Source organism: Crocodylus siamensis, chromosome 15 (genome assembly GCF_052110815.1).
Source record: "Crocodylus siamensis isolate JL-2025a chromosome 15, ASM5211081v1, whole genome shotgun sequence".
Taxonomy (NCBI): domain Eukaryota; kingdom Metazoa; phylum Chordata; order Crocodylia; family Crocodylidae; genus Crocodylus; species Crocodylus siamensis.
In genome coordinates, this window is record NC_143409.1 from 44,586,014 (window position 1) to 44,601,942 (window position 15,929).

The 15,929-nt window shown below is 49.7% G+C and overlaps 1 protein-coding gene across 5 annotated transcripts in view; it reads left to right on the forward strand.

Annotated features, from left to right (window-relative positions):
- CELF6 (CUGBP Elav-like family member 6) overlaps nt 1-15,929 on the forward strand; it is a 140,973-nt gene that overhangs the window by 37,943 nt on the left and 87,101 nt on the right. For all 5 annotated transcript variants that reach the window (XM_090030176.1, XM_090030174.1, XM_090030177.1 and 2 more), the window contains exon 2: nt 11,968-12,016. In XM_090030176.1, the coding sequence (XP_089886302.1) occupies nt 11,968-12,016 (49 nt within the window). The remainder of the gene's footprint in view (nt 1-11,967; nt 12,017-15,929) is intronic.

The following is a 15,929-nucleotide window of genomic DNA, read 5'->3' on the forward strand; positions in this document are numbered from 1 at the left end:
GAACAGACAACTGCAGGCCGCTTCCTGCTCACAGTGTCCAACTTGAACTCACCAGGCAGTCCTGTGTTACAGCGAGCTCTGCCTCAGCTCCCTCACAAGGTGAGTGCGCTCACGACTGATTCTTCAGCTGCCTCCTTACATTTCCGGTGCACCTTGGATGGTAACCAATCAGTCAGGTTGCCCCTTCCAGTGTACCTGAACCGTGGTGACTGCAGGTCATGCAGCCAGACCCAAGTTAGCTGTAAGCTGGCTCACTGGGGTTCTGCTCGCAGTGTGGCAGTGGCAGCACAGAGCTCAGCGCTGGCTAACCACCTGAGTATTCAGGGCTCTGCAGCCTGTGCTGAGCTCCTTAGTGCCACAGCTACACTTCTTAGCACCACTCGCGCTGCCTAGTTTATAGCTCAGATACAGCTACATGACCAGTACAACAGCTGCATTATGAACATAGCTAGTGTGTGTAGTCAGTCCCATGGCTTAATTGCTGGTTGGGTTTGCATGAAGTTTGCCTCGAGCAGTGGCTTCCATTATCTCCAACTATCTCGCACTGTGAAGGAATTTAATTGCTTCTTCTACATCATAGTTTTTCAACCTGTGGTAGGCATACCCTTGGGGGTATGTGAGACAGGCAGGGGGTACCCGGGTACCCCAACACACTCTCTCTCTTGCCCTCTTTTTCTCTCTGTTTCATTCCTTCGGCCTCTCAAAACTATGGCAAAAATTTTAATTCCCCAGTAATAATTTGGCATGCCGCACTTTACACGACACCTAATTCAGCCCTCCTAGCTTTGGCCAACATCACCTCCAGCCCAGGTCCATACCTGAGTTGTGCACCCCTGGTATAAAAGGTGGCAACCCTACCCACACCAGATCAGACATCTTGTCATATCATGGCCTTATATACACAGCCCTTCTTCCAACATGTGGCACACGTTAGTCTGTAAATATAAAATCCCCTGGAAAATTGAGTGTTGGGGTACTTATTAAAATTTTCAGGAGTTAGGGGGTACTTGCTACTTAAAAGGTTGGAAACACTGTTCTACATAGCCTGATTGAAGGATGGCTAGCACGGTTGTCATTTCGGCCAGCTCCATGATTGTCCATTGAACAAAGACATGCTCAATAACACGTCCCACCATAGCAGGATCCCCAACTCCTAGTTTCCTGTGTGGCCCACTAGGCCATGGTGCCAGCAAGACAGGCTACACAGGACTTCTTGTCCTGGCAAGAATTTAGGTAGCCTGTGGGTTATGGCACTTTGGGGTTGGCTGCTGCTCCCCTTGATGGAAGCAGAGGGATTCCTTCCTGTCTGCAGTTCTGCCTGAGCAATGACCTGCTGCTCACTGCCAGACAAGGGTGGAGGGTTGTAACTAGTACCATATTTCCTCATATACAACACATCTTTTTTTTCCCAAAAACCTGCTGCTAGCTATCAGAGCATGCATTATATGTGAGAAATATGATAAGAGCACTTTCTACTGTTTACCAAGCACATGATTCACAGGGAACAAAATGGTGAGAAGTCTTGATTCTGTAGCTGCTGCTACTCCAGTTACTACAAAGAGTGCATCTTTTTTTTTTCATTGTACGTTTCAAAACCAGGGCATGTTGTATAGAAGAAAATACAGTATATCTATAGCCCATGGTTTGGCTCAAGATGCCCGCCAGCCCTTAGACTCTACTGGAGTGGGAAGGCAGGATTCTGCACTGTCCTGATTCTTCATTCCCCACGAGAAGAGATACAGCAGGTGGCAGGGAGCTTCCATGTGACATATACACTAGTTCCTAGCATCAGTCATCCCCTATCCAGCCAGCCAGACTCTCTGCCCCTTGCAGCATGTAGCAGGGCAAAAACAAGCTAGTGCTTGGTTGGGCTGCCAAAAGCCAGCTTCCGATCTTACTTACCCAAGTGGAGAAGTGCAGTCACACCAACCCTCTAGATTTATACTACCTCAACCCCAATCCAGATCTGGCCCCTCACAGTCACTGGGCTGAGCTGTTCTGGATCCACAGCAGCCAGTGAAGGGTTGGAGGATGGGGAATCTCATTTCTCAGCCTTCTCTGCTGGGTTTGGGGGAGGCGATGCGAGGGACTCTCCATGTTTTTCCCACAGCAGCAGGCAGCCCTTGTGCATTGTCAGACAGATTCCAGTGCCACCCCACAATTCTGGCCCCTCTCAGTGCCGATCCCCTTTGGCGTGTGTTGGGAAGAGATGGATGGCGTCTGCCTTTGATAATATTTCACACTGTGTTAGCTCATTTGAGAGCAGTTTCCCTAATTTCACACAGGGCTGTACATCCCTCCAGACCCCGTGTGTGGGGTGGAGGATAGAGATGTGTGCTGGGAACATACACATGCTAGCTGCCACCAGGGAGGCAGTGATGCTAGTCCCATTTCTACAGAAGATTGCTTATGGTGGCAGGACAGGGTAGCCCCAGGGCTGGAGAGTAATCTCAGGGAGAGCAAGGAAAGAGAGAGTCACTCCATTAATGCCAGCAGAGTTGTTCCAGATCTACACCAGTGCAATGCAGGTCAGTATCTAGCCCATCCCAGCTCACAGTAGCTTATGCACAGGGCTCGGCTCGGCTGTCCAGGTCCAAGCTACAGGTGAAATTTCAGTCGAAGTCTCATAGGTGGCAGTTGAAAACAACTCCAATGTCAGTGGAGTGAGTCCCAATTTACACTAGAATAATGGGGAGCACAAGCTGCCCTTTGGCAGGGGAGTAGGAAGCATCTCTTGGCTCTGAACACTCACAGCTGACGTGTAGAGTTGTGTCCAATTCTTTCCTTGCTGGGACCAACTGACCCCAGTTTTCCAAAGGGGATGTCTCCGTTTGATGACCAGATCCTGTGTTTGACCCCTCATGTTGTGTTGGCCCAGGAAGCAGCATTTGATGGGCCTAGTGCTACCCAGGGCACCAGCAGGGAAGTGCTGCACCCCTGCTGCTGCCTGAGTGTAAAGGACGGGCCCTGAAGATTCAGGGGCTACAGGATAGGGAGCAAAAGGAGATGGAGGTTCCTCTGGCATCTCTCACACTGGCATGACCCCAAGAGCTTTGTAGAGGAATTCATCACATGTTGGAGTGAGGGTGTGTGGTATACAGGAATCACATCAGCCCACAGGAACTTGAAAAGGAGTCATCTCTGAACCTTTGTCAGCTCCTTCCAAGACTTCAGGTTACCCTTTTAATCGCCCACACCCAGCCCAACATCCATCTTCCCTTTCCAGCCAAAGCCAAACAGCAACTCTTACCACGCAGCCTTTTTATTAACCTGCAGTTACACATATGTGCAAGTTACCTACTAACTCAACTCATTCACAGCACTCAGTTCATCTCTGAGATTCCTTTACTGTCATTTGCACCAGTGGTCTCCCTTGAAATATCAGTACTGCTGTTGTCAGGGAACAAGCCATCCATTCGTTCTGTGTCCTGGGCTATAGTAGCATTAACCGTTGTGACTGTTATCTGAGCCCTTGAAAGGGCCAATTTATGCTCCTTGGTTCCAGAAGATGTTGCCTTTTCCTTAGTGTATGTTTGCAAGGGGTGACAGTGTCACAAGACCATAGACAGCCACCAGTTATAACCATTGATTTCTAACCTAGATCCTCATGGCCTCGCAGGACTTCAAATCATATTGGGTTTTTTCATTTCGGTTTATCTGGCTCTATACTTCCAAAAAAACTAGGCTCCTCTGTCTTCTGCTTGTAACTTTACAGGCATTTTACTTTTCAGTTTCCTGATAAACAAAATGTCTGCAGTTGGCTAGCATGTTTCTTCAGTGCACCTGTAAGCTGGAACCTTGTTCAGCAGGTGTTTTATTACTTTAACACCATTTTCCACCAACCCAGGGCAAATGGCTGAAATTCATGCCCAAGAATCAGTAGCCCATTATTAGATGCCATGATGCTCAGAAACAGTTTGAACATGTACACTATTTTGATACAGTATTTTCTAGAAAGGCTATCTCAGGGAAGCAAGTGTAATAGTCTCAAATAAGTATGTACTTTTATTTTTAGTCATCATGGACAAGAAATACCTACTTTTCTCTCGTGGGTCGTTTTTCACATTTTATCTGTTATGTGTAGTCCAGTGGTTTTCAACCTGTGGTCCATGGACCCCTGGGTGTCCACAAATGTCTAAGGGGCTTGCAGAAGATTATTATGATCAATCAAAAGTATGTGAATACCCACACTTACAATTCAAAGGGCTCCACACCTCCATTTGAAATTTTTTAGGGGTCTGCAAATGAAAAAAGGTTGAAAACCACTGGTGTAGTCTGTGGCTACAAGCAGGAAGTATTGAATGACAAAAGCAAAACAAGGAAGGAGGCACTGCTAGGATTGGTGAGGTGAAAACTATGTGGAGGCTGAAAATGAGGTGGCATTCCCTAGTGGAGAATCCTAAAGGGTGGGATTTATCTCTTACTCGGGGATAGGCCTGGTGTGGGTTGATGCTGAAGGGGACAGGCCTCCAGTCCAGACTTTATGAATGAAGGTGTCAGTGATTCCTCACTCGGGGTCTAGGAAAGTGATTGGCACTGGGATGGGGAAGAACCATATCTCCTGGCTCCTTGCATTCAGGGTTTGGGAATGCTGTGCATAGCATCTCTCAGTGCTCATCAGTGACTTGCAAAGAGGGTTTTTGGAGACCCATCCATCCAGAGGCTGATAGGAGCATGTGGCCTGAGGTATATCAGGGGATGTGAACAAAGTGGAGGTGACACATTCAAGATGCCTGAAGGGTTTTCCAATGACATACTCAGCCTTTGGGCTCATTGTGAGGATGGCATGCAGGAGATCACTGAGGGCCAGAGGTCCCATGGTGGGCTAGATGCCAGGTGCCCAAGGCTGCGGCTCTGGGGAAAAGGGATGCGGGCTCCTCCCCAACATACTCCATCAGCCCAGGGCATCTGGCGCTGCTTGTTCTGCCTCTGGGAGCATTGCCCAGTTGTCCTCAGCCGCAGTAGGCAGAGGCAGCAGGGATGGGGAGGAGAAGGTGAGCTTCCCCATGCCAGTGGGGGACCCCACTGAGCCAAACATCCCCTGTTACCCTGGGCACAGAGGAGAGCAGAGAGGCTGCAGGTGACAAAGTGGAACCAGGAATCGTAAAAATTCCCCTCAGTGTCAGTTTGACTAATTTGTTAGTCTTATCGCTGGCAGGATCTGATGTGCCCGTCACAGGCACAGGCCATAAAACTAATGTAGTGAGGAAGCAGCCCCGCATAATGATGGGTACGGCTCGCCGTCTGGAACAGGCATTAGCTTTATGAACCAGGGGGTAATTTAAAGGAAATATTTGTCATTGGGCTCGGGTGGAGGAGAAGTTCACAGGAAACTTTGTGACTGTCACTGGCATGGACTTGGCTTGTGTTGCTGGTGGGGTCACCTATTGGGGTGGAAGGGCATCTCAGGGCTCTGTTGAGGTAAATAGTCACTTCACACCCCCTCTGGCACTTGGCTAATTCATTAATTTAACCCTTTCTCAGGCCTTACCTCTCCCCCTGAAGGGCTCAGCAGAGATAGTGAATATAGGGCCTCAGGAGCAGAAAGAACTGATTTAACGTAGAGCCCCTCCAGCTCAGATCAGGTCTGTCAGTGCCAGCCTGCAGATCCCTGGTGTCTCAGCCGTGAGCCTCCCGCAGCTCTGCCAGTGCCCTGCGTTCCTAACCTAAAGTCCCTTGGATTTAGATACAGTGATGCAGGAGTATGAGCCACAGCCCAAAGCTGAAGCAGACTAGGAGCTCTAGTAGAAACCCAGCAGCATTGAGGCTGGTGCAGCGAGGCACCCTTGATCTCTCTCTTTTATCTTCTGTCTCTGTAAATCATTTAATATGCACTCCTCATAGCAAATCCACTAAAGACCCGGTCCAATACAGCTACCCTGATATATTGCCTTGTTCTCCCCCACAGCTGCATTAAGGCACCAAGACTCCACTACTGAGAGCTGCAGTCCCCTGTAACAGCCTCAGCCCAGGGTGGGTAGGTGGGGTCCCACCTGCAAAAAGGGAGGTCAGGCATCAGAGCCACTGTCAGCCAACAGGATTATCTTCCATGGGATGGGACCTAAACAACCTTTGCTTTCCCAGGTCCACAGCCTCACACCTCTGCATTGTTCCCTGGCTCCATACAGTTCTGTCTGTGGATCTCCATCCTGACCTGCAGCTTGCCCTGTTATCCTGGCCCTGTTCTGCTCACAGACAGCACCTGAGTCCTGATCTACATCCCATCTCCTATTCTAGCCCCAGTCTCCTGTCCTGTACTGCTCTGGCAATGCACCTCCGGCTGGTATCAATGTTCCTCCCCTTTCACAAGTAAGCAGCAGTCAATAGCAAGAGGCCGGTGCCACTGAGAGTCACTGTAGGAAGTCGCTTGTGGTCAGGAGGGCCTCCAGGGTGGCAAAGGGGTACTTCACGCACACTCACCTGGAAACCTGAGTGAAACCCTACAGGTGACTCTATCTGGGCCACTAGAGGTTAAACTGGCAGCCTGCTCTCTGCAGCTGCCTCTGAGTCCCCTGTTTACCCAGACACCTCTCCCTTGCAGGGCAGATTTTCCCTCCTCTGCTGCAACCAATAATACCAGTCACCCAAATGCAGAGAGCCAAGTGGCACCCAGCCCACAAGGGGGTGCACAGTTGGGATACCGTGTATGTGCGTGTGATTGTGTCAGGTGGTGCAGGAGAGATGATTGATGGAAGATGCCACTGTCCTCTCATCTGTCATTCTGATGAGCCGAAGGAGCTTTAATTGACCTTAATAGCCATCAAATGACATCAACAACTTCTACTAATACGCAGATCAGTTAGTGAGATGGATTGGCAGGAGCCGGGTTCTGAGAGGCAGCCCATGAGCAGTGCAGGCAAGCAGAGAGGTAATGTCCTCAGCAGCTTTCCTCCAAGGATTCCTGTTCAGAAAGGCAGCCGTTCCTGGGATGGAGGGTAGCTGTACCCAGCCCACAGTAACACAGCTCTTGATGCTTCAGGTAGCATGTAGCAATAAGGGATGCAGGTCCCTTCCCTCCCCCATAGTTAAGCTGCTGGAGCAGTACTGCAGGGTGGCCCTTTGAGGCACTGGGCTGGCCCACTTCTAGCTCCGCCCTTTCTGGGCTATATAAGAAGGGAAACGGGGTGAGTCCTGACTGCCAGGGAGGTTGGAGATGTGCTGGACAGCTCCTAGATGGCTGCTGTAGGAGCAGAGGACTGAGACTACAGAATATGGTGGAGAAAGCTGAGGGACTGTGGACTGAAGCAGAGGAGACCAGGATGGGGAGAGGGGCTGTTGATGTCCTGCATGGAGGATGAGAGACCAGCCTGTGGGGAGGTTCAGGTTCAGAGTCCCATCTCTTACCCAGGACCAGCTCTGGTAGGTATTAGGACTCCAGTAGGGCAGGGCTGGCTTTCTGAGAGGGGGTTGAGGGTCCAGCTCCCAAAACCTGTAGATCCCTAAAGATTCAGGTGGCTTTTAAGGGGGAGTGACTAGAAGTTGTGGGCCTGGCTTTGTGCCCTAATTTAAAGCTTCTGAAGATGGCTTTTGTGCTCCACCGTGACCTACTTGCACTGTTTGTTAGCTGGGTGCACTTCATTCTGCTGGGACTATGAAACTAGCCTGTGTTTCACATTTGTCCTTGGGGCATTTCATGTTAGTGAGCAGCTGCTATTAGTGGGATGAGTCGAACAGGTTTGACCAGACTAAACTTTCCAACCAAGTAATGATCTTTCATTGGAAAGATGATTTGTTTGTGCGGTTGTGTGCTTGTTTGTATGACTCTGTGTATGTGTGTGCATGTGCATCAGGGTGTAAGTATAGGTGTGTATGTTTTTTTTCTTTTACCTTCAATAGGAGAAATAACATTCTGGACCTACCCCAGCATCCAGTAGAGGCATTTGGGCTTCCAGCCAGGGGTGGATTAGAAATGGACTAAAGCCAAGTCCGAACCAAACAAGCCAGGACCAAGCGCACTCGTGCATTATTTGTCAGCAGGGTCCGAGGTTTGGCCTTTCTGCCCTCAGCATCAGAAGCCCAGACTTCATCTCAAGGGCATATCTCTTCAACTCTGAGTTGTGAGTCTCAGCTGTGGCACCCTGGGGTGCCTTAAGAATCTTTCAGAGCTGCCATGAGATGCCCACAATGTGAGCACTGTGAGGCAGGCAAACATGATTCACAAGATAAACCCAGAAATTTCAAGTAAGAATCCACAGTGTAGAAAGCATTCTGCCCTGTTGTGGTCTTTCTGAGTTGTTTGCAACAGGAAAACTATTCTATTTTTCTGTAGTCAAAAATCAAGTGAAAGTGAAGAGCTGGCATTTTCCAAAGGGTGCCTTGAGACTAAAAAGTCTGAGAACCCCTGACTTAGAACCTGCATAACCAGCCCCTAGAGGGCACCTAAACTGGGATATCACGCATGAGCCTAACTTGAAAGAAGCTGAAGTTCTGAATCCAAACCGTCTATTTCATGCAAGCACTTGTATTATTTTTTCTAACTCCTTACACGGGGCTGGGAGGATCCTCTGGAAACAGTGCTGGACCAATCACTCTAGTGCTCTTGGTGCTATCTTGCCCTATACAATGGGCAGAGAGCTAGCCGCCGAAAGTGCCTTGCACTTTTGCCATTTCCATTGAGCCATGATCTGCCTGTGGATGCTGATTTCCCATCCAAACAGGTCAGTCCTGGGGCTCTGTGACTGAACAGGGGCTGCACTGGAGGTGTTGAATGAATGAATGAGCCTAAAACAAATGCAGAGTATGGGGAAGGGCTGGGCTTTTTGCTTGGGTAAAACACTGAATTTTAAAAATGTGCCTGAGAGGCATCTGGATCTGTGGGGTTTGGGACCTGAGTTTTCCTGACATTTGTTGTGAGTGGGGGTCAGTTCTGCAGTTGGTCTGGCCCCATCTCTGCCAGGTAATCTATGATGCTGCAAAAAGGGGAGCAGAGATGGGTTCAAAAGTTGAGTACTAGTGGAAGCTGAACAGCCAGTGCTGCCTCCCCCGGGTGCTGGGCCTTGCTGCATATCCCCTGGCAATGCACAGTTATAACAGGCCTGACCAGCCACTGAACCGCAGCTGAATTGGACCAAATGTCTAAGATAAAGATACTCATCTGTTTCCCTTACCCCCGGGATGCTGGTGAGTGCAGAATGCAGGCTGGCCTGCCTTTGCACTTGTAATGTCCCCTGTCCGCATTGCCAGGTTTGCTTGAGGGAGACAGGCCCACCCCTGTTTCCTCTGACTGGGCCAGGGTCATGGCCTCAGCACAAAGCGGGGACAGCAGGTGGCTTGGTTAGCAGGGAGCTCCCACTTTCAAAAACCAGCAGGCAGCATCTCCTTTGCCAGCTTTCTCCTTTGCTCTGGCTCTAGGATTGTGGGATTACTCCAGGCTTTAAGCTCAGACCTCTGGGCTGAGTCAGTGCATTATGGGATGGCTGAATCACCCTGTTGGCTCTGGATTTAGGACCCAGAGGCCTTGTTCCTACCTCCAGACCAACCACAACATTTCCATTCAGTAATAGGCAAATGTATTGATAGGCGGTGATAACAGAAAAGAAGCAATACAGACAACCAGTCAATTCTATATACCTACCAAATCCTAGGGTACAGAGTCATCAGAGTCAAAGTACATCTGGCCAGGATGCAGTCTTCACTCTGAGGCTGTTTCATAGGTGTCAGCAGTCTGGAAGTGGGATGCTGAGGCCCGGTGGGGTATATGAGACAGGTTGGTGACATTCCCTCTGTCCATGGTGGCCTGGGGAACCCTCCAGGGGATAGGAACAGGGGTGGGGACCCCTCTCAGGGGGAAGGAGTAGGAACGGGGAGGGACCCTTTGTTATTCTCAAGTCTTTGCTTTTGTATTCTCCTTCCCTCCTGATGACTCTTCATCCTTGGCTGTCCCTGGTTGGCTGTCTCTCTGTGGTCACACTATCCACATATTGTGTCATCAACACATTCCAGGCCCATCACATGCACACCTACTAACTTTTTTTCCCCAGCCTTCTCCTAATTTAGTCTGTTCCCCCAAAACTGGAACTCGCACCCTTCCACTCTGGGGCCTTGTTAGCTGGTGCTAATTATCTCGTATTATGGGACAGTATTGTATATGCTTCCAGTTCCCAGACTGTTTTCTATACTATGTGTCCTTGTTGTGTTAGAAAACTCATCTGCCTTGAAAGCTATGAGAAACTTTGTGTATAAGAACCAAGCTTTTTAGAAATCAGTTAACCCCTGATGGCCATCTTACACAATTTTGATACATATATTTATACTTATAAGCCACTTCCCAAAAACAAACCTTTAGATACCATTTCTAAGCCAACATTCGCAATAGTAAGATCACAGGGTAGAAAATTATATGCCAGAGATGGGACCCCTGCCTGCCTGGTGCTGGCCTCCAGCAGAGAAGGGTCTGTGGAAGTTAAAGCCAGCCCTGGCACCCCAGTCTGACTGTGTCTCCTTTAGAGCGGCATACCCTCCATGTATGTCCTTCACAAGCAGCCTCTCTGGGGCCACAGGCATAGGTGTGAACACACAGGGGTATTCCTCTGGCTACGAGGCCTGCACAAGTCATTGGAGCTGCCTGCATGTCTTGTGCCTGAACTCTGAGAAGAACAATGTCAGAGGAGGAAGCTGGTCCCTGCTCCCTGCTGCCCATGGCCTGGCCTGCTGGAGTAATGACCACGGGCTGGCTGTTTTCTCCCCAGCCAGCAAGTCCTTGGCCAGGCAGGGTAATACCCACTTTCTCTCTTTCAGGGTGGCATGATGGTGTTGGTTATTAGTGATCTTGGTGGGGGAGATTGCTGGGTCCTCGCAGAGTAGCTCCCGTGGCCAGGAGTGGGTGTGACTCCTAGCCCTGGTTCAACCCGTGTTAGAAGGTGGCCTGTCCTCTCCAACCCTGACCAGAAACAAGCCCAGGAAGCAGGGAGCTGTGAGAAAGGGAGGCAGATTCCACCTCCTCCTCCTTGCTGCCTCTCCCCATAACCCTGATGAAGTCAGTGATCCTCTCAGTTAATCCTGGCACTAATCCCTGGGAGCTGGGGAGAGATTAGAGGATGATGTTCTCTCTCTGCCTTTGCAGAGGGGTTGCCCTTTGAGCAGAGAGGCGGCTTTGCTCTGGGATAAGGGCAAGTGCATTAGACCAGCCAAGGCCTGAGGGAGAAGATTGCTTCCCCACAATGGATGTTATCCATCCCATTGCTGCCTCCCTCCCAGCCCCTCCTCCCCAGGGGCCCCAGGCTCTCCTTCTGCTCTGTGGACCTGTCCTTACCATCTAGAGCCAGAAGTGTATGAAGCTGGGGCAAGCTCCCGTAAGTTGGGGATGGAGAGGTGTTTTTGCTGTTCCCACTAAATGAGGGCCGTTGGCAGGTATGATCTGATATCCCAGAGCACTCTCATGCTCACATACATCTTCCTATTCCTCGTCTTAGTCCTTTGTCTCTTCCAAGATGATTCTCTGCCCCATCTCTGGTACACCCTGCCCACCCTTCTGTGTTAGGAGACCCCTTGGTTCTCCTCAGACTGTCTCCAAATGATATCTCCCTTCTTATTCCTGTAACATCTTAGTGATTTAGCTAGCAAGAGCCTGCCCAGGTACCCCATTGCTCTGATACATGGGGCAATATGCAAGGCAAGATCTTGGGCCCTTTGAAGTCCATGGAATTTTTGCCAGGTCACCAGGCTGGGTTTTCAAAATCCATTCCAGCCAGGTCCACCAATCCATGCCCCTTCTGTTAGATGACTGGGGGGGTAGGCTGTATCTTCTCTTGTACCCAGTGCTGTCCTTTCCCACTCGGCTAACAGTCATATAAAGATACCGGACTGGGTAACTGCTCTTCCTGGAGCAGATCACAACAGTGGCCCTTACTCCCATGGGCAGCAATGAGGTCTAACTTCCATTTGGGTTAGTAGCAGCCATCCATCATTTCCCTTCTGCTGCAGTCTCTGCCTATTAACTGTCTAACCGCATTGCTCCTTGTTTTTCAGATGAATCGCCCCATCCAGGTGAAACCAGCGGACAGTGAGGGCAGAGGAGGTAATTGTCTTTTTAATGCATATGTCATATTAACCCTTCCCTGGCCAGCTTTGTCTTGGAGGTGGGTGGTTCAATGGCTTGTACAGGCAGTGAGAGGAAAGAGTCTCCTCCTAGCACATTTGTGTGTATTTGTACAGGAGGAAGTGGAATGTTCCTCCTCTGTACCTTCACCATGGTGCAGTGATACAGAAACCCTTCTAAGTGCTTGTTTGCATTACTTCCTAGTACCTATGAAGTACATGCAATGTGCCCTTCAAATAGAAAAGGACTGCTGGTGAAATCTAGGTACATCACGTTAAGGTTTTGTTATCATTTAAGAATGCAAGTGTTGTCTGTACCCTATTAAGTTGTATAGGTGCAGATTTAGTTGTACTGGTGCTGTAAGAAAGGCTATACAGAGTAGACACTCCAGCATGCAAAGAAGTCTTTGCAGAGCATATTCTGTTACAAACTTCACAATGAACATGGTATCGTCTTGTGAGAATGGTAAAGGGCCTGGTCTTAACACACAACTCTTGCAGGAGCTACACAGGTGCTACTTGTGCTATATGAGGCATGCGCTACATGTCCTTCAGATGAGGTCTGGATAGAGAGAGGAGGCACTTGAGGTTGTTAGTAGGGATCAGGGTGGGATCTTAAATTGGAAGACTTCATTGCTTGAGTTTAAGAAGCAGGCCTCAGATTTTTTTAAGGTATTTTTGTGCCTAACTCCAACTAAAAGTCTAACTTGTGCCCATTAGCCAAGAGGCAATTGCAGACTAAAGGTAAATCTCTTTCAGGTTGATCCAGGGAGTTGCCCTTAACTTGTCCAGATCATGTGAGCCACCTGTCCCTTGTCTATACTCCTTTCCTGCAACTTTGTACCATGCACACAGGGAGAGACAAGTAGTGGATAGACCAAGTTCTAGAAGGGCTCCTCTCAAGGCCATGTAGGACTCAGTGTACCCATTACCTATGTATCCTCATGTGCTTGACTCTGATTACAGGCAGTAGAGACAAGATGTAGGCTATAGAATGGCCTGAAGTCAGGGGCTGGCAGACTTCTTGGCCTACAGCCTGTAGGGCTTAAGTGAAACTAGAGGGAAGTGCAGCTGATGGGAGGAGACTGGTGGAAGAGGTTGGGTCAGGGGGGCCTTTGGCTCTGATTATCAGAAGAGCTTCCAGGGAAGGGGTTGGGCAGGACTGTCCCTGTGGTAAAGGGAGAAGCTAAGGAGTTTCTAATGTGAATGGCTGGTAGGTTTGGACTAGAGAGCAGGGCTGGCAGTGGTCTCAAATTTCAGTGTAAGATTTACTAGTATTCTAATTAATCAGTGTATGTAATTCAGCCTCTGCCTTAGCCTGGGTTGTATTAGCCAGAGCAAGCTTGTTTTGAAATGCTGGCAAGCTTTCCTACCCTTCCCTCACACACTGAATGAAGATGCTCTCATTTATCACTATCAAACAGAACCAGCTGTTAGCTGCATCTGGCACTAACTTCCTCTGGCTATAACCTGAGTTTGGCTGGCCCCTGCCCTCTATGATGCTCCAGGGCATGGGGCCTTCTGATCATCAAATCAGGCTCTGACAACTCAGTGCAACATTGGGGTCCATTTTGCTTGTACACCAGGTGGTTTTATACTGGCTTTTGCAGAAGGCTTACTTTCATTCCAGCATTCAGCTTCATCTTTGCTGTCTAGCTGAGTGGAAACCCTGGACATACACATGCGGTAGGTGACTGGCATTATAGAAGTGCTATAGGTAACCTAGAGTGCCCAAGGGCTAGAGGTAATATGCTGTGGCTTTTCTACAGGTCTGCAAGGGTCACAGGAACCCTGCTGGCAGCAGTGTGCTAAAGAGGCTCAAGAAGAAATTAGTCTTCAAGTGCCAGAGGGGACTGTGGAGACCTAGTGGGTCAGGGCTCTGGACACTCAGCAGGCCTCAGCTTGCACAGTTCGAGGGCCTGGAGGTAGGCATGTGAGTGGAGAGATGCAAGACCTCAGGCAGGGATGGAGGGGGCAGAGGCTGTAGAAGTCACTGTGGGGGCTGGCCTCTGCCTTTGCTGCAAGATGATGAGTTTGAGTCCTCTTGGAGAAGGAGAAGTACCCATATGGCATTTCTCCAGCATGTCCCCTTCTTCCCCTGGGCCTACCACACACTTCTCAGCAGGGTCCACCAGTCACTGATCCAGCTTGGTAACCCAGGACCACAGACTTAGCCTCCTTTCTCTGCCTCACTTGGCCCTCTGAAAAGCATTGACAGTCCTTAGGCCCATCTTCCACAAAGAGCCAAGATCTGTACAGCACAGGGAAGCTCCTAAGAAGAAACGTGTGTGTCCTGAGGCATGCTTTGTGTCCCGCCTGCTCCCCTCAGGAATTTCTGCTCCTCCCTCTCCCAGGGCCAGAGCAAGAATGGGAGCTGTGGGCTGGGTCTCTGCCCTGCCGAGCCCCCATCTCCTGCCCGATCCCAGGCAGTGATTTATGTGGCAAGCACCAGCTGCAGGCACTGCTCCAGGCTCCCCCAGTCTCCTGTAAATCACACCGCTGCCCGGGCGCCCCATTCATTAAGCGCTGTCATGTGGGGAGAGGAGGGCAGGGGAGAAATCCAATCAGCAGAGCTTTGGGGAGCTGCCAGTCCAGTGAAAGAGACACATCGGAGCAGGCACTTCGCAGGTGACAAATGAGGCCATTCGTCAGCTGGCCATTTACTGCTGGAAACCTAGTAGGGAAGGGACAGCAGCAGGGCCACAGGGAGTGGGCAGCCCTGTCCAACCCTCTTGGCATTACCCACATTCCCACCTGGGACTCAGGAGGGGGCAGGAGGGGATATGAGGAGATCATTACCCCACATACTGACAACACCACACAACATGCACTGACTGGCACACACACATATGCGGTTTCTAAACACATAGGTATATACCACACACCTCACATCATACATACACACACACACACACACCGTCAAATACATGTAGAAACCGCATACATGTACATTACACTGTACATGCATATATACCACACACCACTACACATACCTAAAACCACCCCCTGACACCCTCAGACAGCATACAGACACCACACACACTACTGTACACATGAACCACACCATCTGTCTGGTAATAGTGAAGTGCTGTTGTCACCATGATGGTCCAGGAACTATGCAAGAGGCGAGGATCTTTGTGAGTAATACTTTTTCTTGGACCAACTGTATGGTTGCGCTAGAGACAAGCTTTAGGGTGCCACAATACCCTTCCTCAGATGCTATGTTACCCCAAACCTTGTCTAAAGCTCTCCCAACCATGCAGTTGGGCTAATAAAAGGTATCTCCCACGAGCATCTTTGCCCCTCACACCATTGGTCAGCATACCCGCAGCAATGCCCATCTGCAGTCTTTGTATACATGCTTCTATGTAACCCATGCAAATGCACAGACTTGACAGAAACATGGACCCCTTCTGCCCAAATAGACACAGACATGTCCTCAGACACATGGACAACGGATCTGGCGTGTAGGTTCACAGTCACACACCCAGCTGTACAAATGCCTTCATCTTGGCAATGGGAGAGGAGCTCTCAACCTTGGGGGCAGTAGAGGAACTCAAAGCATGAGGCATAGCCCTTTAGTCTTCCTGGGGTTTTGGAAAGCAGCATTACCTCTTCTACCAGAGATCAAAGGGACCTTTCCCTGCCCCACCATCAGAATAAAACTCACAAGTGTTCCCCCCAGTAACTCCCCTTTCAGTGTCAATACCCCAGATGATCACTCACCTAACAAAAGTCCCCTTGGGAGCCTCTCCCTATCTGAGTTCCTAGATTGTTTGGGTTCTGGGAGCCTCAAAACTTGCATAACTACTGGGTTTCCATTTACAGTTTGATACTGCAGAGTCCAGAAGACACACACTTCACAAAGCTGGGCCCAAAAATGATGCAACCAG